This window comes from Dasypus novemcinctus, chromosome 19 (assembly GCF_030445035.2).
Source record: "Dasypus novemcinctus isolate mDasNov1 chromosome 19, mDasNov1.1.hap2, whole genome shotgun sequence".
NCBI classification, from domain to species: Eukaryota; Metazoa; Chordata; class Mammalia; order Cingulata; family Dasypodidae; genus Dasypus; species Dasypus novemcinctus.
Genome location: NC_080691.1, coordinates 39,395,753 through 39,419,521, shown reverse-complemented (window position 1 = coordinate 39,419,521; position 23,769 = coordinate 39,395,753). Strand labels below are relative to the sequence as shown.

At 49.5% G+C, this 23,769-nt stretch overlaps 1 protein-coding gene across 1 annotated transcript; it reads left to right on the top strand.

Annotated features, from left to right (window-relative positions):
- The first annotated feature begins 10,568 nt into the window (after positions 1–10,568).
- On the top strand, positions 10,569–21,180 carry SEC14L3 (SEC14 like lipid binding 3). Its single transcript, XM_058281662.2, has 12 exons — positions 10,569–10,756; positions 11,788–11,863; positions 12,136–12,179; positions 12,308–12,367; positions 13,317–13,505; positions 14,395–14,490; positions 15,141–15,201; positions 16,775–16,858; positions 18,589–18,695; positions 19,092–19,231; positions 19,324–19,493; positions 20,250–21,180. Exons 1-12 carry the CDS (start codon positions 10,703–10,705, stop codon positions 20,369–20,371), a joined length of 1,203 nt encoding a protein of 400 aa, XP_058137645.1. The 5' UTR covers positions 10,569–10,702; the 3' UTR covers positions 20,372–21,180.
- The last annotated feature ends 2,589 nt before the right edge of the window (positions 21,181–23,769 follow it).

Here is a 23,769-nt window from a genome sequence, read left to right as displayed (position 1 = left end):
TAAATAAATAAATCTTTTTTAAAAAAAGGAAGGTTGCAAATGAGGATGCAATGCACCGAGCGCCCGTCATAGACCTTTCTACTCCACCTTGTTTAGCCTTCATGGCAGCTCTGCAAAATCAATAAGGTCATTCCCGTTTTGTAAGGGAGGAAAGCGAGGCCCAGGGACACAGAGCCTGGCTGGCGCCAGGACTGCAGCCTGCGCTAACTCTGGAGCCATGTGCCTCACCCCACCCCGTGCCCATCAGCCCCCAGTGGTTGGGTCGCAGTGGGGGTGCTGCCAAAGGGCAGAGCCAGCGGCATGACTCAGCACTTGGAGGAGACCCAAGGAGAGGGCCGGGCGGGGCAGCCACAGACCAGGGCGGAAGGAGCCAGAGAGGACGGGCTGGCGAGCGGCGGCCTCGTTCTGGAGCTGAGGGTGCCTGCCCGGGTGACCTGGTGACGATTATAACAATGATAGCCATAAGGGCCGGTGCTATTGATCATTTACCGTGTGCCTGGCGGCGGGCGAGGTACGTTATTGGCCTCTTCCAACCATCTCAGTAACCCCATAAAGAGTGAGAATGTGCAGTGAGATGCACAGTGAGAAAACTGAGGCTCAAGGTCACGCAGCCCATTAGAAGTGAAACCAGGAGTCAAACCCAGGCATCCTGGCCTGGGTCTCAGCACCTTCTGAACTATTTACAGATTATCCGCTCAGTGTTGGAAGAGGAATGACAGCTGCTTTGGGCTGCTTTGTTTGTGGTCACCCCAGTCCCAGCCCCACCCTCCTCATTAGCCTTGGGTACTCTGTGCTCCCCAAGGAGGCAATAAAAGCAGAAAGCAGTTTGGCATGAAGAACTTGGGACACTTGTTTTTTTGTTGTTATTTTATTTTATTTTATTATTTTTTTTTTTCTTGGGAACTTGGGACACTTGATGTCCTCGAGAAGCCAGGCACTGTGGGAGGGGACGGGCCAGTTCCAGCCCTGGACAGTGTCTGTATAAGGGGTCATCCACTTTGCAGCATCCTTTGTGATCCTCCCCCAGTCTCCTATCACCATAGCAACCACCTTCCTATGAAATGTTATATGAGAAAGGAAAGGAAGAGCCTTTGAACTTGACCAGGAGATTGTGTCTCCAACTCAGAGCTCTTTGGGGTCCCTTGAGTAAGAATCTTGATTTCTTCTTGGGAGGTCTTGGCACTGCTTGGCACACGTCATCATCCTCATCCTCATCATCATCATCATCATAGTTATAGACATCATCATTATTATCACACCTAATTTTATTTTCTGATCACAAAAGGAGATGAAACTGACTCCTAAAGAATCCACACACTTGCACGAAAAGCTATTATACATAATAAACAAGTTCAGCAAGGTTGCAAGATATAAGGTCGATATGCAAAAAAATCAGGTGTATTTTTATACCTTAACAATGAGTGATCTGAAAATGAAATTAAGAAAAGAATTCCAATTATATTAGCATTAGAAAGAATAAAGTACCTTGGAGTAAATTTTAAATGGCAGTACAAGGCTTGTATATTGAAAACAAAAGAAATTAAGAAAGACTTAAATAAATGGAAAGATATTCAGTTTTCATGGATTGAAAGATTTGATGTTGTTAAGATGGCAATATTATCTAAAACAATCTACGGATTCAGTGCTATCCCTACCAAAATTCCCCATTTCCTGGGGAGAAGGTTTAGCTCAGTGGTTGAGCACCTGCCTTATTTGTATGAGGTCCTGGGTTCAATCTCCGGTACCTCCTTAAATAAAGTTTTTTTTTTAATTCCCACCTCCTTTTTTCCCCCCAGAAATGGACCAGCTGAACTTAAAATATACACAGAAATGCAAAGAAACCACTATTGCCCAAACAGTTTTGAAAAAGAACAAAGCTGGAGGAGGTCTCAAGCTTCTCAATTTCAAAACTTAATAAAAAGCAACAAGGCAGAGTGGCACTGCCATAAGGATAGACATCTAGACCGGTGGAATAGTATTGAGAGTCCACAATAAAGCCACATCTATGATCAATTGATTTTTCAAAAAGGATACCAAGACCATTCGATGGTGAAAGAACAGTTTCTTCAACAAATAGTGCTGGGACAATTATATATCCATTACCTCACACCATATACAAAAACTAACTCAAAATGGATCAAAGATCTCTGGACTGACAATATGATAGCCAGGCCCTGAGCCTCAACAGACTTCAGCTCCTACAGTGATTTATTGGACTTACCCCACTCAGCTAACATGGAGTTGAAGAAGGGCAACCACCACACCATGGAGCCTAGAGTGCCTACAACTGAAAGCAGGAGGATTGCATCCAGTATCCATGCGGAATCTAAGCCTCCTCTTGACATAGATGTGCAATGGACACAACCAAGCCAAGGTCCACAGAGAAAATGTGGCATTGGTGTGGGAAATGTGGCCATGGTGGCTGCTGGGTGCGGGGAATGGGAGGAAGAGATGAGATGCGGAGGAGTTTTCGGGACTTGGAGTTGTCCTGGGTGGTGCTTCAGGGACAATTATTGGACATTGTAGATCCTCCCAGGGCCCACTGGATGGAACGTGGGAGAGTGTGGGCTATGATGTGGACCACTGACCATGAGGTGCAGCGATGCCCAGAGATATACTTACCAAATGCAATGGATGTGTCATGATGATGGGACAGAGTGTTGCTGTGGGGGCGGTGGGGTTGAATGGGACCTCATATTTTTTGAATGTAATATTTTTAAAAAATGAATAAAAAAAGTAAAAAAAAAAAGGATCAAAGGCTTAAATATAAGAGCTAAAACCATAAAACACTTAGAAGAAATTCTGCTTTCACTTTATGACCTTGGGTTTGGCAATGGATTCTGAAACATGAGGGGAAAAGCACAAGCAACCAAGAGAAAAAAGAGAGAAATTGGACTGCATTAAAAATTTTAAATTTTTATACTGAATGATTGTGTTACTATGAATATGAACCAAATGTATTGTGTAATATATTGTATGATTTAAAATTTTTTAATTAATTTTTGTGCATCAAAACACACTATTAGGGAAGCAGATTTGGCTCAACAGAGTGTCTGCCTACCACATGGGAGGTCCAGGGTTCAAACCCAGGGCCTCCTTGACCTGTGTGGAGCTGGCCCATGCGCAGTGCTGATGCACGCAAGGAGTGCCGTGCCATGCAGGGGTGTCCCCCACATAGGGGAGTCCCATGTGCAAGGAGTATGCCCCGTATGGAGAGCCACCCCATGTGAAAAAGCACAGCCTGCCCAGGAGTGGTACCGCATACACAGAGAGCTGACGCAGCAAGATGACGTAACAAAAAGTGACACAGATTCCCAGTGACAATGTCAAGAATACAAGCGGACACAGAAGAACACACAGTGAATGGACACAGAGAGCAGACAACGGGGGGGGGGAGGGGAGAGAAAGAAATAATAAAATCTTAAAAAAAAAACAAAAACACACACTATCAGGGCAGATGTGGCTTAAGCAGCTGGGCACCCATCTCCCACACTGGAGGTTCCAGGTTTAGTTACTGGTGCCTCCTAAAGAAGACAAGCAGATGCAACAAGCTGGTGCAATGAGCAGGGTGTGGGCATGGCTCAAGTGGTTGGGCACCCACCTCCCACATGGGAGGTCCTGGGTTCAGTTCATCGTGCCTCCTAAAAGAAGACATGTAGACAACAAGTGGACACAATGAGCAGACAGTGAGCAGACACAGCAAGCAGACCATGAGCAGAAACAACAAACAGACAGATGAAGGAGTCATCTCAGGGGTGGGGGGTGAGAAGGACACTATCAAGAAAAAGACAAACCATCGAATGGGAGAAAATATTTGCAAATCATATAAGGTCTAGTATGCAAAGCACCTATATAAAGAACTCTTGCAACTCAACAATAAACACCCAACTGAAAAGTAGACGAAGGATTTGAACAGACATTTCTCCAAAGAAGATAAGCACTTGAAAATATGCTCAGCATCATTAGTGATTAGAGAAATGCAAATCAAAACCACAATGAGACAACTTGACTATAAAAAATACTTTTTAAAAAAAAGAAAACAGAAAATAACAAGTGTGAGCAAGGATGAGGAGGAATTAGAACCTTCGTACATTGCTAATGGGAATTGTAAATGGTGCAGGCACCGTGGAAACCAGTTGGTGGCTCTTCAAAAAGTTAAACTGGGGAAGGCGGATGTGGCTCAACTGATAAGAGCGTTGCCTACCATATAGGAGGTCCAGGGTTCAAACCCAGGGCCTCCTGGCCTGTGTGGTGAGCTGGCCCATGCGCAGTGCTGCCGCACACAAGGAGTGCCATGCCATACAGGGGAGTCCCTGTGGAGGGGAGCCCCACATGCAAGAAGTGCGCCCCACAAGGAGAGCCGCCCATGTGAAAAAAGTGCAGCCCGCCCAGGAGAGGCACTGCACACACGGAGAGCTGACGCAGCAAGATGGCATAACAAAAAGAGATACAGATTCCCAGTGCCATCTGACAAGAATGCAAGCAGACGCAGAAGAACACACAGCGTATGGACACAGAGAGCAGACAACAGGGGGAAAGGGGAGAGAAATAAATAAATAAAATAAATCTTTTTAAAAAAGGAAAGTTAAACAGAAGAGCTTATAACCTAGCAATCCCACGCCTAAATATGTACCCAAGGGAACTGAAAACAGGAGTTTAAACAAAAATTTGTACACAAATGTTCACAGCAGCATTATTCTTTTTCTTTTATGTTTTTCCTTCATTTGCTTTTTTTCTTTTATTTATTTATTTTTGGGGGCAGCATTATTCTTAATAGCCCAAAAGTCGAAACAATCCAAATATACATCAACAGATGAATAGACAAACAAAATGTGGTATATACATACATTAGAATATTACTCCATTATAAATAGGAATGAAGCCCTGGGAGCGGGTGTAACTCAGCAGGTTGAGCTCCTGCTTTGCACGTACGAGGTCCTGGGTTCAATCCATGGTACTTCCTAAAGAAAAAGAAAGGAATGAAGCAAAAGTGATCAGTTGCAAAAGGTCACATATTGTATGGTTCGATTTATATGAAATATCCAGAATAGGCAAGCCATAGATATAGAAAACAGATTAGTAGTTACCAGGGGCTGGGGGAAGGGGGAAGTAGAATGACTGCTTAATGGTGTAGTTTCCTGTATCTTTTGGGGTGATGAAAAAGTTCTGGAATTAGATGGTGGTGATGGTTGCATGACATTGTGAATGTACTAAATGCCACTGAACTGTATTTTTTTTTAAAGATTTATTTATTTATTTCTCTCCCCTCCCCCCCCCCCCACCCTGGTTGTCTGTCCTCTGTGTCTATTTACTGCGTCTTCTTTGTCTGCTTCTGCTGTTGTCAGCGGCACGGGAATCTGTGTTTCTTTTTGTTGCGTCATCTTGTTGTGTCAGCTCTCCGTGTGTGCGGCACCATTTCTGGGCAGGCTGCACTTTCTTTCGTGCTGGGTGGCTCTCCTTACGGGGCGCATTCCTTGCGCGTGGGGCTCCCCTACGCAGGGGACACCCCTGGATGGCACGGCACTCCTTGCGCGCATCAGCACTGCGCATGGGCCAGCTCCACACAGGTCAAGGAGGCCCGGGGTTTGAACCGTGGACCTCCCGTGTGGTAGACGGACGCCCTAACCACTGGGCCAAGTCCGCCGCCCACTGAAGTGTATTGTATACTTAAATGGAAATGGTTTATGCTTGTTATATGTATTGTAACAAGTATAAATAATTATATGTAATTTTAAAAAATTAATAGATGGGAGAAAGCTGGGAGCTGATGTTTAATTTGTGCATATTTTCTGTTTAGGTGGACTGTAAAAGTTTGGAAATGGATGCTGGTGACGTTGACACATTTTTGTGAGTGTAACTAACTGCACTGAATTACACAGATAAAGAGGTTAAAAGGGGAAGTTTTGGGTCATATATGTTACTAGAATGAAAGGTAGAAGATAAAACATGGGACTGTATAACAACCCTGTTGTAGATGATGGACTGGGGTTAATTGTACAAATTAAAGAATGTTCTTTCATTAATTATAACAAATATACAACACTAAAACAAGGTGTTAATAATAGGGTGGTATATGGAAAAAATATACTTGGTGTAAACTATGGACTATAGTTAATTGCACTATTTTAATATTCTTTCATCAATTGTAACAAAGGTACCACACTAATGCAAAATGTCAACAATAGAATATACAGTAACACAGTATTTTTCACGTGACATTTCTGTAAACCTACAACTTCTCTAATTAAAAAAATAATAATAGCAGCAATGGAAGGAAGTAATGATAGATGCTACAACATGGATGAAACTTTAAAATAATATGTGCTAAGTGAAAGAAGTCAGGCACAAAAGGTTATAAATTGTATGATTCCACTTACATGAAATGTCCAGAACAGGCAAATAAATGTATAGAGTCCAAAAATAGATTAGCTGTTACCAGGGACTTGGAGAAGAGGGAGAATGGAGAGTGCCGCTAACAAGGTGTGGAGTTTCTTTGGGGGATAATGGAAATGTTCTGGAATTGGATAGTGATGATGGTTGCACAACCGAGTGAATATACTAAAAGCCACTGAATCATACCCTTTATAATGGTGGATTTTATGGGGTGTGAATTATATCTTAATAAAAATTTTTAATTAAAAAAGGAGATGAGATTTCCCCTCCCCTAAAATGGGCTATCCCAGATGTCACCCAGAACACCGCTAGGACTCTGATGATGTGCCCCAATTCCCTTCCTATCTCCCCTCTCTAGGACACCCCCACTTCACTTTCCCGCGGCCCCCTCTCCCCACTTGCCTCTTCCCAGCTCCCTCTGCGTCTCTTTTGTACTTACCAACTGGTTCTGGCAGGATCTGTAGGGGGAGGCAGAGAGGAATGTGCCTGGGCATTGGGGCCTGAGGCTCTGCCCCTCTAATTTCTTAGTAACGGCCTGGAAAGGAGAGAGGGGTGGGGGTGGCTCTCCAGGGTGGCGGGGCGGGGTGGTTTGCTTGCTTTCCTTGTGGTTGTCACCATGGTCCCCTGAGAGCTGGGCCCAGGAGAAGCTAAACACAAGCTGGGGCCACATTTGGAGAGGGTGTGTGCTGGGGGTGGGGGTGGAGGCTCTAGCAAGTGAATGCTGCTGCCCCCCAGATGCCCAAGCCTCCTACCACACGGACCGGACGGAGGGACAGGGGTGCTTTAGCTCTCATCATGCACGGTGTTAAGTTCTGCAAGGGGAGACTGGGCTGTGGTTGGGGTGCAGGTGCCAGAATCACACAGTCTGGGGTTCAAACCCCAGCTCCCCACTTATTGGTTGTGTGACCTCGGAAAACTTTCCTAACCTCTCTGAGTTTCCATTTCTTTATCTGTAAAATGAGGCTACTCATACTTGCTTCCAAATGATTTGGTAGTTCATGTAAAGATCTCAACACAGAGATGTTCCATAAGTGGGAGACTCTGAGCTCTGTGCAGGCGGGGAGAGAAGCCCCCTTGATTGTAATAGCCCCAGCATGGGGCCTGGTGTGTCATAAAATGTTCAAGCCACAGAGGTGGGGAAAATCCATGTATGAAATATTCTTCCAGCACTTTCAACCGTGATGGGTTTAATTAGCCTCGTTTTATAGCTACAGGGTCTGAGGCTAGGAGACGTTCTAAAGCAAGCTAGTTAGGAATAAAGAGATTAATCTGGAACCTAGCAGAAAAACCCTCTGCCATTAAACACGTGGCCGTGTCTACCCAACAAGATGACGGCTGGAAGGACCTTGAGAGAAACCCCATTCAGAATAGGATTTCCTCTGGAATCCAGGAGGAGCCCCGGATGTTCTCAAGGGGCCTTGCTGGGCCCTCCCAGGGACTGGGGGGTGGAATAATCAATCAAAAATGGTGCACCTGTTCTGGAAAACAATTTGGCTGTTCCTCAAAAAGTTAAACATAGCATTACCATATGACCCGGGAATTCTACTCTTAAATATATACCCCAAAGAATTGAAAAGAGGGACTCAGACAACTTGTACACCAAAGTTCATAGCAGCATGCTTCACAATTGTCAAAAGGTGGAAAAATACCAAATGATCACCAACAAATGGAGAGACAAAACACAGTCTACCCGGACAATGGAATGTTATTCAGCTGTAAAAAGGACTGAAGTGATGAATCTTGAAAACACTCTGCTGCTAAGTGAAATAAGCCAGGCACAAAAGGACAAACACCATATGATTCCACTTACTTGAAGTATCTAGAATAAGCAATTCCTAGAGACAGAAAGTGGATCAGAGGTTAGCAGAGCAGGGGGGAGGGGAGGAAAGAGAAGTTACAGCTTAATGGGAACAGTTTCTATTTGAGGTGATGAAAAAATATGGGGGAAGCGGACTTGGCCCAAGGGATAGGGCTTGGCCCAATGGATAGGCCACATGGCCACATGGGAAGTCCATGGTTCAAACCCCGGGCCTCCTTGACCCGTGTGGAGCTGGCCCATGCGCAGTGCTGATGCACGCAAGGAGTGCCCTGCCACGCAGGGGTGTCCCCCACGTAACGGAACCCCACGTGCAAGGAGTGCGCCCCGTAAGGAGAGCCGCCCAGCGCAAAAGAAAGCACAGCCTGCCCAAGAATGGCGCCACACACACGGAGAGCTGACATGACAAGATGACACGAGAGAGAGACACAGATTCCCAGTGCCACTGATGAGGACAGAAGCGGTCACAGAGGAACACACAGCGAATGGACACAGAGCAGACAACGGTGGGAGGAGGGGTTGGGAGAGAAATAAATTTAAAAATCTTTAAAAAAATTTTGGAAATTAAAAATTAAAAAATAAAATCAAGCTTTGGAAACAGATAGTGGCAATAGTTGCTCACTTTTGTCAATGTCATCAGTGCCGCTGAATGAAACTCTTAAAGATGGTTCAAAGGACAAATACTGTGTTATCTATATTTTGCCACAGTAAGTCTGTTTTTTTTTTCCCTGAGGTACCAGGGCCGGGGATTGAACTTGGGACCTCATATGTGGGAAGCCGGCGCTCCACCATTGAGCCACATTGGCTCCCCATTAAATCATTTTTACTTAAATTAAATTCCCGTCATTGCAGAACATTCTAATGGGCACATTAAATATGCACACATTATCTAGGCGTATCTGGGACCTGGGTCAGGAAAAGTGCTTGGGGTGCGTTTGAAGGTCCTGGGAGGACCCCCCCACCTCTGTCCAGCCTCTGCTTCCCCCGCCAGGAACTGGGATGCTTCACGTTAGAGGGATCAGGACTAGAAAGGGGACTGGGAGGGACAGGCAAGATTAGGGTTAACAGAGCACAAGGAACCCAATCTCCGAGCACCAGGAAGTGGGTGTGAGCGTCAGGCGGGGGCATTACAGAAATCAAGGCTGGAATGTCAAGTGCCCTGACACTGGGGCGTGGAGAGTTACCTAACTGCCCTCAGCTCGTGGGTCATTTCCCTCCCTCCTGGGTGGCTGCCCCCAACTCCATCTGGGTCCCAGAGCAAGGAGGGTGTTAAGCGCTACCCCACATCAACGAGTCCAAAGAGGCCCTGAGATAGCCCAAAATAGAGGCCCAGGATATCCCAGGGATGGGGCTCCACCCGAGATGGTCCAGTAGTAGGGGACCCAGGAGAGCCCTGGGTGGACCAGCTCGGGCTAGCCCAGCTCTTGGGGCCTAGGCTCATCCAGGGGTGGTTTCAAAGCTGTGGTCCCAAGCTGATGGGCCATCCTGGGTCACCTCGCCAATACCTTTTCAAGGCCCCTCCTCGGGTGTTCATTCGTCCATCAGCTACTGGTCCCCAGACCCTGCTCCATGGCCCTGTCCTCCCAGAGCTTCGACGGCTGGAGGAAAAGAATCCCTTAGACATGCACAACCGCTGACAGTCTGTGTCTTGTTAGAGCTCCCCGCCAACCAAGCGAGGCGGGCAGGGCAGGTGGCACTCAGAGATGCAGCCTCGAAGGGGACGTTTGATGGAGGAGAGGGGAGCACAACGGGGTCTTGCAGGCCCCCCAGGTGGTGGGAACGTCAGGCTTCTTGACAGAAGCCAGAGGACAGTGACCCTTCCGGGCTTGCCTCATCACCTGCACAGATGACCCAACACCCCTCCTCCCAGAGGGCCCCCCACCAGCTGGTCAGTTGTTTAAAATTCCATGACCTCAGCGATGGGAAAGGAGGCAGGAGGGTGGGGTGTTATGGGGGAGGACCCAAGCCCCCCAATCCCCTAATCATGGGAATTTACCAGGCAAATCCAAGCCCCCAGACTCTTTACTCTCAGAGGCAGGTGGGGGTGACTCTGGAAGATCCTTAGGTGTCGTTTATGGGGTGGGGAAACCGAGGCTCAGAGAGGGAGCAGGCTTCGCTCCCTCTCAAAATCCACCTCCCAGGAGGGTGGGCGCTGCAAGCCTGAGGGGACCGAAGGGGCTCCTGCAGGCACCCGTCCTGGGCACCCAGGCCATGGGACGCCAGCCCCAGTCCCTCCCAGGCTCTTCCTGCTGGCTGGGGGCCCCTGGCACGCCCTGCTGCGCCCGCCTGTCTCCCAGACCTTTCCCCGAGCCAAGCACGGGACCTCACTTAATCCCAATTATGTAATGTGCAATCCAAACAGTTGGCTGAGGAGGAGGCGCTAGGAGCCACACCCAGGAGGGGACGCAAAAGGCCTCGGCTGGGTCAGGGCTGGGAGACGAGGTCTGGCTTCCGCCTGCAGTGGCCACCACTCCTCGAGCCTCAGCCAACACCATGAGCGGCCGAGTCGGAGACCTGAGCCCCAAGCAGGCAGAGACCCTGGCCAAGGTGAGAGTCTCTCCCCTGCAGAACTCCAGGGCAAAGAGGCCAAGGGGCAGGCGGGTGTCTGGGGCTCTGCCCCACTCCATTGGCTCAGCAGGTCTTACCCCACCTTGGAGCATCCCCCTGACGATTCGTCTCTTGACTGTCACCTCCCTCAGAGTCAGGGGCCACAGAGCCTGGTGGTATCAGCCCTGTCCAGGGCAGAGGTGGGGTAGCAGCAGAGCGATCTGCCAGGCAATGCCCACCCAAGACCAAGCCTGACTTCTCACCCAGGAGCCAGGCTCGGAGCTTGTCTGGCAGCTGGACCCCTCTCCCTTGCTTCCATGCCCCTTAGTGGGAGATGAAGGATGCCGGTGGGTGCCTCTAGCTCTGCTCCTCCCTCCTCCCTGGGACACAAAACTGAAGTATACGAGCCAGAGAGACAGAGCAGGGTGCATTGGCCTCCTGTCAGGCAATGGGTAAGGGTACACATAGTCACTAACCATGTTTTTGTGGAAAATGGATATAAAAAGGCAGATGTTTTATGGGCTAACACATGGAGAGATGTAAGACTATATCCACACCCAACCACTTACCCTTTCTTCCGTGCACCCATCCAGCTATACATCTACCCATCTGTCCTCTCACCCACCTATCCTATATCTCTCCTACCTACTCATCCACCAATCGCTCCTTCCTTCCACTCACATATCTATCCATCCACCCATCTGTCCACCCAACCATCCATCCATTAATCTAGCCTTCTTTTCTTCCATGCACCTATCCAATCACCCATCTCTCCTTTTATCCATCCATCCACCCATTCATCCATTCTTCCTTCTATCCATTTGCTCACCCAGTTCTCCTTTCTCCCATCTACCCACCCATCTATTCATCCCCCATCTGCCCACCCACACATCCAATCATCCATCTGTCCTCCCACTGTTCAGCGTGGACCAGACTGCATGTGGGAGGGAAAGCTTGATGAAAACAATCATCGAGTCCAGGGCCAAGGCTCAGCATGTCAGAGCCGCTTTAACCAGCCTCTCTCTTCCCAGTTTCGAGAAAATGTCCAGGACGTGCTACCTGCCCTACCCAACCCTGATGACTATTTCCTTCTGCGCTGGCTCCGAGGTGAGGGCAGAGGTGGGGGAGATCAGGGGGTGAGACCTCAGTGACAGGGTCTCGGTCCCAGACAACTGCTCTGGGATGACCCATGATCTTTGGGATCTGACCGCACCATCTTCTTTCCCATGTTCAGGTCCAGAAGATGACGGTGGCAGGGAAGGGAGGTTCCCACTTGGGTACCCAGTGCCCTCCATAGCTCCTACTGCCCGGAAGTAGGGCAAGGTGGCTGCAAGGCAGTCTCTGTCCCCATCTCATGCATTCTTCTCATTGTCCCACAGCTCGGAACTTCGACCTGCAAAAATCAGAGGCCATGCTACGCAAGGTAAGACCTGCCCGCCTTGGGGATTTGAGGAAGGGTTTCCTGGAGCAATCTGTGGCCCAAGCCCCTACCTCCGCCCACTCCTCGGGAGTGCTGGGAGCCCAGCAGGTCTCACCACGCTTTCCTTTCAGTACATGGAGTTCCGGAAGACCATGGATATTGACCACATCCTTGATTGGCAGCCTCCAGAGGTGAGGCTACCACCCTACCCCCCCCCCCCAGTCTTTCAGCCTCTGGTCACTGGAGACCACAAGAGAAGGGCGGCAAGCCTCAGATACCTGCGGAACCCCCCTGAGCCTGTAATGATAATGAACTATACTAATGCCCATGGTAATAGAGTAAGAATGGACATTTACTGGCAGCTTGCATGATCTAGGGTTAAAGTTAAGAATGACCGACCTGAGCTCATTCAATCATCGCAGCACTATGAGCTGGCCACTATTGTCCCATTTTACAGATGAGGAGACTGAGGCTCCCTACAGGTTAAGCACTTTGCCCAAAGTCCCACAGTCCCAAGGTGGGGCTGGGGTTTCAGCTCAGACCTGTCTGGCCCTTGAGATCAGGCTCTTAATCACTGTACTTAGCCTGTTCATCTGAGCCTCTGCTCCTCCGGGCCTTGCTTGAAGCTTCCTGTCTGAGTGGGAAATAAGTTCATCCCACCGAGGCAAAGGTGAGGACAGTTCCACCACTGGCATCTTAGCAAAGTAACAAACACAGGTTCATTGGTGGCGCACGCGCTCTGGGCCAGGTGCTATACTTGACCAACATTGTCTCAAGGACTTTTCCCAGCATGAGGGAGGGATTACCCGAACCAGTTTACTGATGAGGAGGTGGAATGGGCTCGGGGCAGCCACGGAGTCTATATTTGAACCAAATCTGTTGCTCTTCAGAATTCATGGTCACTAAGCCCAATCCCAGTCCACGGCCAGGGGCATGGGGGCCGTCAGAACTGAGGAGGCCAGGGGCCTCCAGCCAGGTCTGGGCTGAGGCTCGGCTTTGCCACTCACCCGCTGGGAGCGAGCCCTTCCCCTGCGGGACCCTCAGGTGTCTCACCTAGGACAGGCATATGCTTTGTACTATGGCGCATGCAGGCTCACAGGCCCCACGTCAGCCAGGTTCCATGTGTCTTTTCTTGCCCAGGTGATCCAGAAGTACATGCCTGGGGGCCTGTGCGGCTATGACCGGGACGGCTGCCCCGTGTGGTATGACATCATCGGGCCACTCGACCCCAAGGGGCTGCTCTTCTCCGTCACCAAGCAGGACCTGCTCAAGACCAAGATGCGGGACTGCGAGCGCATCCTGCACGAGTGTGACCTGCAGACCGAGCGGGTGAGACCCAGGCCAAGGGGGGGGCGGGGTTTGGTGGGGGTTGGGGGGCATGGCCCAGGACACCCCTGTGCTCTCCACCAGTCAGAAAGCTCTGGGATAGAATCCAGATCTGCCATGTACCAGCTGGGTGGCCTTGGGAAGTCACTTCACCTCTGAGCCTCAGTTTCCTCACCTCTGAAATAAGGATAAGAAATATATAGGATTAAATGAGATCATATAAATCAGTGGCTTAGCAGAGGGCCCAACACATATTTCTCAACAATAGTAGTTAATGTGAATCCCTCTGAGCCTTTGCCCTTGTCATTCCTTCTGTCTGCACCACCCTACCCCCCACCACACACCCCTACCACTCACAATTTTACTTGGCTCTCTCCTATTTATCCCTCAGGTCTCAAACTACATGTCACCTTCTCCAAGTGCCCCGTCCGGGTTAAGTACCCTGATTCTGGGTTCCCGCAGCCCTGTGCTGTCTCATCATAGCACTTAACAGAGGACCATGATGACCTGGGTGTTTGTCAGTCTCCCCAACCCCACTGTGAACTCTTTAAGGACCACACCCATGTGTTGAGCTATATACACTATACTCTCAGTGTTTTGGGCAAAACTGGTGATTAATAAATATCAGATGGGCAAATGGAAGGAGGGATGGAAAGAGGGAGGATGGATGGATGGATGGATGGATGGGTAATGGATTGATAGGTAAATGGATGGATGGATGGATGGATGGATGGATGGATGGATAGGGAGATACATTCACTATTTTATCTACTCACTCCTCTGAGGATAGAGCGAGGGGCTGGGAGAAGCCCTGAGGGGTCATATGATTGGGTTACAAACCCCCAAATCCTGAGCCTGAACGCTGGAACTGCTCCTTGCTCTCACCTCACAGCTGGGGAAGAAGATTGAGACCATCGTGATGCTATTTGATTGCGAGGGCCTGGGCTTGAAACACTTCTGGAAACCTCTGGTGGAGGTATACCAGGAGGTAAGTAGGCACGTGGGAAATACCCGCCCACACACACACTTGCTTGAATGACCAACTTGGCCTGCTGTGACCTGGCCCACTCAGACCAAGGATTTTGTAAAAGATAGGTGCCTTCCTGGGTCCTTTCACTGTGACTCAAGGGCCAAAGGGACTTCATCTGTTTCCCAGAAGATCCCACTGAACAGGCCTCAAGGATAACATTGTCCTGAGACCATAGGTTGACTTCCAGCACTGTCACCCTTAACTCTGTGACTTGGGCAAATCACTCACCTCTCTCTGCCACTATTTCCTCACTCACAAAGTAGAGATAGTCATAGTCTGCTTCTCAGAGGGATACCAGGATACTTCAATGAGTTGGTATGTAAGCCATATACACAGTGCTTGGCAAGTAAAGAGCATTTAATAAACAGTAGTCATTATTATACTATTGTTTCTATGACATGGACTCTAAGAACCATAATTGCAATGTAATTACTATTAGAGTGTGGTTGTAATAGTCTAAGGGGGGGAAAGTCCCCTCCAGAACCAGTGGAGGTGACAGAAAAAGAGAACCCCTCCACAGCCCTCTGTAACCTCCAGAGGGGAGAGTGCAAAGGTGATGTGGTAGAAGATGATGTGTAGGTTCTGATGGGTCTCTTTCGGTTCTATAGTTCTTTGGCCTCCTTGAAGCGAATTACCCGGAGACCCTGAAGTTCATGCTCATCGTGAAAGGTGTGTAGCAAGTGATTTCACTTCCCTGAGCCTATTTCCTCATCTGTACAGTGGACATAATAATAGTCTCTTCTTCCCAGAGGTATTAGTCAGGGTTCTCTAGGGAAACAGAACTAACAGGAGATACCTGTAAATATTATGGAGTTTCTATAATTGTCTCACCCAACCATGGGGATGCAAGAGTCCAAATTCCATTGTAGGCTGCAAGCCGGGAACTCTGATGGAAGGTCTTCAGTGAGTTCCCCAGGAGAAGGAAGCTGTCTGAAGTAGAGATGGAATTTCTCTCTCTAACTGTTGAAATCATTTCTCCTTTTAAGGTCTTCAACTGATTGGATGAGACATCTCCCATTGCTGAAGGCAATCTCCTCACTTGATTGTAGATATAATCAGCATAGATGCAATCAACTCACAGATAATTTTAAGTCCACAAAATGTCCTCACGGTACAATTAGACCAGTGTTTGCTTAGCCAAACAACTGGGCACCATTTCCCGGCCAAGTTGACACATGAGCCTAAACATCATACCAGGGATGTTTTTGTGAGGCAGGTAGGTTGCTTGGCAGCATGCAAATCACTTAGAGCACCTGGCCTGGAATAAGCACTGGATAAATGGTAACTGCTATGGTCGGCCTTACTGCAAGTAGAGGCAGCTCCATCCTCAGCTCCTCCAGGAATCCCCCATCATTTCTCCTGCCTATGTTCTCTCCCTTTCCAGATTGCCTCTGGCACTGGCAGCCAGTGCAGCCCAATCTGGCCTTTCCTGACTGCTTGTACCTTATGGGGACCTCCAGTTGTGTTATTTGTGTTCATCCTATTTTCCTAGCTGAGTTGTGTTCTCTGATTCTCCACTTCCATTGTATACCCCACATTCCTGGGGCTATTGTGGGTGCTCAATAGTCACTTAAATATTTAAGTGGTTATTGTTTGGGTAGGTGAGTGGATGGATAAATGAACGGACAGATGTTTGATGTTTGGTTGATTGGTTGCTTGGCTGGTTTGCTAGTTGACTAGCCACTTGATTGGCTGGCTGGTTGGTTGACTGGTTGGTTGGTTGGTGGGTTGACTAGTTAATTGGCTTGTTGTTACTTTGATTGACTGATTGAGTGACTGGTTGACAGTTTTATTAATTGGTTGACTATTAGGAAGATTGGCTGCTTACTTATCTGGTTAGTTTGTTGTTTGCCTGGATCTTGGATAATTGGCTGGCTGGTTTTTGGAAGGTTGACTGACTGAAGAGAGCAGCTAGTTGACTAACTGGTTGTTTAGTTAGCTGATTGGTTGGCTTGTTGGAAGGTGATTTGGTTAGCTGTTTGACTACTTTATTGCATAGTTGGTTGGCTGTTTGGTAGGTTGCCTGGTTTGTTAGTTGGTTGAATGGGTGATTGATTAGCAGTTTGGTTGGTTAGCTGGTTGTTGGCTGGTTGAAGAGTTGGTTGGGTGGGTGGGTGGGTGCAGGGCATTGAAACTGGCCAGGGTTATTCATGACTCCTCCATATTTTTGGTTATGACTGGCATGATGAGCATGGCTCAATGGAATTATTTTTCCCCACTATCCTTGCTTGTGTCTCTCCAGCCACCAAACTGTTCCCCGTGGGCTACAACCTCATGAAGCCTTTCCTCAGTGAGGACACTCGCAGAAAAATCATAGTGCTGGGAAGTAAGTAGTCCGGGTCCATCCCCTGATCTCTGTGCCATGAGCTTCGGAGTGAGGTTTTTCCATCGCTCCGTTCACAGCTCCACACATCACCTAGAAACGAAGGCTCTCGTGAGGTGGATATTAAGCCTGTAGCATCTAGCCAGCTGCCCATGCCTTATTTTCTGCCATACCCCTTTGGTGACTAAAGCCTTCACCCTAACCTCCTTATCGGTTTCAGTTTGTTTGCTAAACAACCTCTGGCCTGTGGTCCTTGGTTTCCTTTTAACACTCGTCACCTCAGTACTTGTAAACTCATCCTGAACTGAGGAGGATAAGGAAGAAGAGTGGGAGAGGAGCTGTGACTCAGAGAAGGGAGGCCCAAGAGGGCCTGAACAGGAAGGGACTTGATAAGAAAATCATTATACACCCATTTGATAAATTAATGGGCAGCCATGAAAAACGATGCTGTGGGTGAATATTTAATGTCATGGGAAATGTTATTAAGTCAAAATTATATATATTATAAAGTGGTATATGAACATATGGTCTTATTTATTAAAAAATAGAAAGAGATATTTCCAGAAGGAAATTTTTCATTTAATTTTACTTTATTATTCATATTTTTCTACATTTTAAAAATTTTGTACAGTAAATTTGTATTACATTTGTAAGTAGGAAAATAGCTGTTTTTAAAAGTGAGAGAAATATGTGATTGTCCCAAATACCATTGATTGTACACTTTGTATGAATTACATGCTTCATTAATATGTACCAATAAAATTGATTTGCTTTTTTTTAAAGAAGAAAAATAATAAACACCTCAAGTAAAAAAAAAAAGGTGAGAAAGAGAGAAGAGAAATAGTTGAGTTTGCAGGGTAATTTCTCCCAATGAGAATAGTCAAATCACAGAATCAAGGCATCTAAGGATTGTGGGGAAAAGGAATCCTTACAAATCTCTGCTTTCTTTCCATTCCTGATACCTGGGTTTTCTGCTTCTGCTCAGTTCCACTGGGAGGAGAGCTTAATGGATCCCAGAGTAGCCTGGTTTGAGGGGCCCAGACCCTGTTTTCTAAAACCCCCCAAATCCTGGAGAAGTGTGGATTGCTACCATAGTTCAGACCCCAAGTCCAAGGCCTCTGTCCCATCTGATGTGCCAAGGGGCTCTGCACATTTGTTCCTGGCATGCCAAGCACTGTGGTCTTTGCCCAAACCCCCATCAAAGACAAGGACTGACTTGTGCCCATGGAGTGGGGGTAGGGATAGCCTGGATTAGCCACAGGGCCGGGGCCATATTGACACCCCAGACCCCAGAACTCCCAGAGCTTTGCACAGGACATGAGGAACAGCAGTGAGCCTTATGGCTGTGGTTATTAAGCTATAGATGAGGGGTCCTCGCAAAGGCCCAGGGCTACCTATCCCTTCCAAAAGATCTGACTTGGGGATGCAACTTACTTGCTATATGACAAAGCCCTTGACTTCACTGGACCTTAATGTCTCCTTGAGACAATTAGACAAGCTCTTGTCTTTACTACTTACAACTGGGAGACCCTCAACAATGTGCAAACCCATCATCCAGGGGGGTCCTTTTTCCATAGCAACACGATGCTAGAAAAGACATTTCCTGTTGCATCTTGAGGCCTAGGATGCTGGTAAATTGGCTTCCCCCCAAGCTTAGGCTCTCCTAGTGGGCTTGAGAGTTGATGAGTCCCTTCCATGCCTGGTAACCCCCTTTCATTTTCCCCCACCTCCAGGCAACTGGAAGGAAAGTTTGCAGAAACTCATCAGTCCAGAGGAACTGCCTGCCCAGTTTGGGGGGACCATGACCGACCCAGATGGGAACCCCAAATGTTTAACCAAGGTATGAAGAACCCCAGGATAGAGAAGCGGAGGGGAGTAGAGCAGGATTCCCTTAACATCCACTCGTTCATTCTACAAATATCTATGGAGAGACACCACGCGATGAACTAGACTGTCCCCGCCCAAACCTCACAAGACTCTTGGCAACTGTGCAGGCAAACAAGAAATGAGAGAATCCTGACACAAGGCTGAGCAGGAAGGAGAAGCTGTGTATCTGTGAAGACCTAGAGGAGGCCCTGACGCAACCTGGAGGGTCAGGGATTTCTTTCTAGAGGAAGTCAGAGAAGAAGGATGAGTAGGTTATTTCCAGGAGATAATGAAAGTTCCTCAGGCAGGAGAAACAGCATGATTGGTGGTTGGGAGAAAGGAGTAAGACCATCCTGTCCTATATCTGCAGATCAACTACGGCGGGGAGATCCCCAAGTCCATGTACGTGCGGGACCAGGTGAAGACTCAGTACGAGCACTCGGTGCAGATAAACCGCGGCTCCTCGCACCAGGTGGAATATGAGATCCTGTTTCCAGGCTGTGTCCTCAGGTAGGAATAGGTCATCGTCCCACTCCTGGATGGGCCCTAGCCCTTGTGGACCCATCGGGCTGAGCAGCAACCTGTCCCACAACCCCCTACAGGTGGCAGTTTGCCTCCGACGGGGGGGACCTCGGCTTCGGGGTGTTCCTGAAGACCAAGATGGGGGAGCGGCAGCGGGCGGGCGAGATGACAGAGGTGCTGCCCAGCCAGCGCTACAACGCGCACATGGTGCCCGAGGATGGGAGCCTCACCTGCGCAGAAGCTGGCGTCTGTAAGTCTGCCCCACCTGAGTCCTGGCACTGGAAGGCTGAAGCCAACAGTCCCTCGGTTTAGGGGAGGAACAGAGGGGCAGTGGCTCCCCAAGGGAGGCATGACCTAGGTTAGTGCCATTTGTTCACAGTCACTCATTCAGTTCATGCTGGTGAACACCTACTGTGCCCCAAGAGTCAGAGATGATGCAGCCCATGGGACTCAAAGGCCCATAGGGCAGGTGCAATTGTCCCCACAAGAAGTAAAGTGACTTGTCCAGAGCTGCACAGCTCAGAGTGGGGCTAGGGTCCTGCCTCAGCTTGGGGTAGCTGCATAACCTGGGCAAATGTCTTACCCATCTGGAGCCTTGCTTTGCTCACCTGTGAATAGGTCACTACCCCTGTTCCTGGGGTGGCTGTGAAGCAGGCAGAGGGCAGTGAAAGGCCTGGCTCAGCACACCACTTCATCCAAGGGGGCTGGGCCACCTCTGATGGTTCCCAGCTTGCCCGTCCCCCATCACGCAAACGTCCAGGTGCGGCGACAATGGAAGGCAGTTGCCATTGTTCTCAACTACCTGTTGGTGCAACTAAAGCCAGGCCTGGGCACGTGCCAGGAGGAGGCCAGTGTCTGTTTACAGGCCCTGCTCTTGGGTGGCAGTTCCCATGGGGAAGAAAACAGGAGTGGTGGGAACTTGGCCCAGATTGGCAAACAAAGCCCGTGGGAAGGGCAGGGACTCTGGTAGTGTGAAGTTGGACTCAACTGTCCATCTGTCCCCCAGACGTTCTGCGCTTCGACAACACCTATAGCTTCGTCCACGCCAAGAAGGTCAGCTTCACGGTGGAGGTGCTGCTTCCAGACGAGGGCATGCAGAAATATGACAAGGAGCTCACCCCTGTCTAGGTGGCTCCCTCAATTCTCAGACCTCTGCCCCTCTGCTTTCTCCCTATATATTCTCCCCTGCCCCACCCTCCTGAGTGATCATTAGTCCTCCAGATTCTGGGACATTAACATGGAGAAAAGTCTGCCTTGGGGAAGACCCATCTGCTGTGAACAGATCGGGAAAGGCATAAGATGTTACAGCCTTGGAGGTTGCCAAGGTTGCAGAAGAAGACACAGGGGTGAAAGAGACAGGATGTACCAAACCCCCCAAGAAATAGGAAAATCATTCCCCTAGGCTTGGTCCTCACCTCTCTTAAGGCATTTGAATTACCTTCCCTACAAGCTGTGAGCTCCTTGGCCTGGAGCTATATCTAAATTCTTTTTACTTTCCCTGCCTGTAGATGAGAAGCTCAGTGTATGCTTGTGGAGGTCAATGCAGGAGATAGGGAGCGGGCAATTTGTGGGAGGAACCCAGAGCAGATTTCAGCACCCTGGACAGGGGCAGATGCAGGTTGGGAAGGGACTCCTGGAGACCCAAGCCACCTAAGCCGTCCAGGCCCTAGATCTCCAGCAGTGGCTGCCCCTTGGGAGCCCCAGCCACAAGAGCCAAGCCCCTTGATAGGAGTTGCCCGCGTTAGGCTCGGTCTGGCTCGGGGCACACAGCTTCCGCCTTCCCCCATTCCTGCACCCTTCCCTCGGAGTGCACTGCTTATCTTTTAAGCAATTAAAGGAACTTTCCTGGAAGCAAAGGAAGTCATTTATGGCTTTAGGTGGCTGCCTGGCAATAGTAAAATAAAAAGTCGTGGCTGTCATTTGGCGAGTGCTCTCTATGTACCAAAAATGGGTTCATTTCATTCTCCCACCTGTCCCTGAGGACAAGGAAACAAAGACTCAAAGAGGTGAAATAACCCACCCAGTGTCACACAGCTCTTAAGTGGCAGACCCAGAGCCCAGTTTTTTCCCCTGTATTCCAAAGAGATTGCTCATAATTGCCCCATTATACCCCTTTCTACGAGCTGCCTTTTGCAAAAGAGAGAAGTCACTTACTGGTCCTAGATCACCCAGTAAAAGTGACTTGGTGACACCCCTCCAGTCCCTGGCTGTAGGAAGAGGAGATGTTAGGCCCATTCACCAGCTGAGGCAAATGTTCGAGCAGCTGGACAGGGCCTGTGCGTCTGAGCCCAGCATCTTGTCCACTGCTCATATGGGACACTGCCAGGACCCAGGGAGAAGCCAGGCCTCCAGAGCTTTCCTCCCAGCTTCCTGGTCTGAGATGGGGACACCGGGACTTTGGCCTAAGCCCCAGGTTCTGACAGTTCTTGCCAGAGGAGAGTCAGATTACACGAGAGAACATGGATGGGCAGGAACGAAATTCTTGGTGGAGGGCCACAAAGGGCTCGTTGGCAGGGAGCTATGGGCTGAGTGCCCTGGGTGTGAGCCCACGGGCAGAGAATGAGGCCTGACTCTGAGAACACTCAGCAGCTGCGAGCACTTTCCCACCTGTGCTGGTGGGCATGGGATCTTATCCCCATTATACAGTTGGGAAATTGAGCCCCTGAAGAAACTGCACCTGCTTCCTTCAGCCCATGGGTGGCACGAGGAGGCCTAAATCTAAGGCTGAGCCCCCCGCCCCCAACATACCTCCTCACTCCCATCACTAATTCACATTACCACAGCAACGTGCCAGAAAATAGGACAAGACTGATTTCTTCCTGAGCTAGAGGGCTGGGGTGGTGGGGTGGCGAGAGGAGGAAGGAGGAAAAGAGGAAGAAAAATGCTGTCAGATTTAGCAAACACACACACACAATGCAACATCCAGGACATACTTATGCTAAAGAATTATTGTTCATCTGAAATTCAAGTTCAGTTAGGAAGTCCTGTGTTTTACCTGGCAACCCCGCAAGCGAGGGTTGAGGTGGGAAAGACAGCCTCACCTTCTTGGAGGATGGTGGCAGCACCCACAGTTTGGGCCAAGTGTGTCATGGGACACTTGGGGCTGGACAGCTCAGCTGTCCTTGGGGCAGTGTGGAGGGACAGGGTGGCTCTCACTCTTGTGCACTGAGGGAAAGACACCCAAGCAAGACCTGAGGACGAGGTGGTGGACGCTTGGCGCTGTTAGGGCGAAGGATGCCGCGAGCAGTGCTGTCAGATACCTGTTCCTCATTGCAGCTAACAGAACCCAACTTTGAGCAGGAGAACTTTGAGTGGCTGGAGCCCAAGGTCAAGGCTGGAGCCGAGAACCTAAAGTGCTTCTCTACACCTACCAATTCCCAGCCCTGGCAGACCAGCTCCCGGGGTCAGTGGGAGGCAACCCCCCCATGGCTCCCAGTCGCCAGCTCCCATTCTGAATGCCCAGAGGGGAGGCATGGGAGAGGGAGAGAGAACAACTTTGTAGGCTTGGCTGACGAGCTACCCCCCTCCCACTCCAGCAGTGGGGTCACCAGGAGTATAGGGACAAGATGACCAAGGCCTACAGGCTCTCCAGGGGTGTGTGAAGGGAAGGGCTCAGCCGTTTCACCTCCAGCATTCTAGAAAAGCTGGGAAAGAGCCAGGGAAGGAATGCCTTGCAGCTTTGGCAGGTAAAGGCTGTCTCCCACAACAGAGGTCAAGTTTGGCAGCTGGGGTGCTAGGTAGTCAAAGGCCTCACAATGCCAAAAGGTCAGAGCTCCTACTGTGCAGGCCCCAGACCAGGGCAACCCATAGACCTCGAATGAATCAACACACAGCACAGACCCCACATTTACTTCTTTCCCGGGAGCCCCACAGCTGGGGGTGGGTGGGGGCTTCTCCAGCAAATACACGCTCAGACCACACAGTTACGAGGCCGGATGTGTCTTCTAACCCATAGCGCCAACACACTCAAGGGCCAGAGAAAAATTAAGACCAGACCAGGCAGCTAGAGAAATAGAAAGCTTTCTTATAGCTACATAAAAGGGGGTATTTAGTTGTTCTCTGGAGGGGGCAGGGTCTCCAAGCTAGATCGAGATGTAAGAGGGGCAGAGTGGGGGGACAAATGTTCCGTGTCTGTCTCGGCCACCCAGTCCATCTCCCAGGCCTCGTTCGGCATTCTGCACCAGCGGCGGAGACGGAAGGGGAGTAGGAAATCCTCGAGAACCCTCCTCAGGGGCAGGAGGAAGGAGCCCAGCAGCAGAACGAGGCCGGTGGCGGCCAGTGTGGCCACCAGCAGGTCCTGCAGCGTCTTGCAGGAGGCTGGGAGGGAGGGGGCAGGCAGCACCTCAGGACTGCCCAGACGTGTGGGGCAGGCCATGAGGGATGGCTGGAGCCAACCGGAAGGCCAGAGCTCTTCACCAGGGGAAGGAGAGGGGCCAGGAGCAGGTGGCGAAGCAGGGATGTGAGTGGAGATGGGGCCGGGGAGCAGTGGCAGGACCACAAACAAATGGACGGGTGTGCCTCTTCTA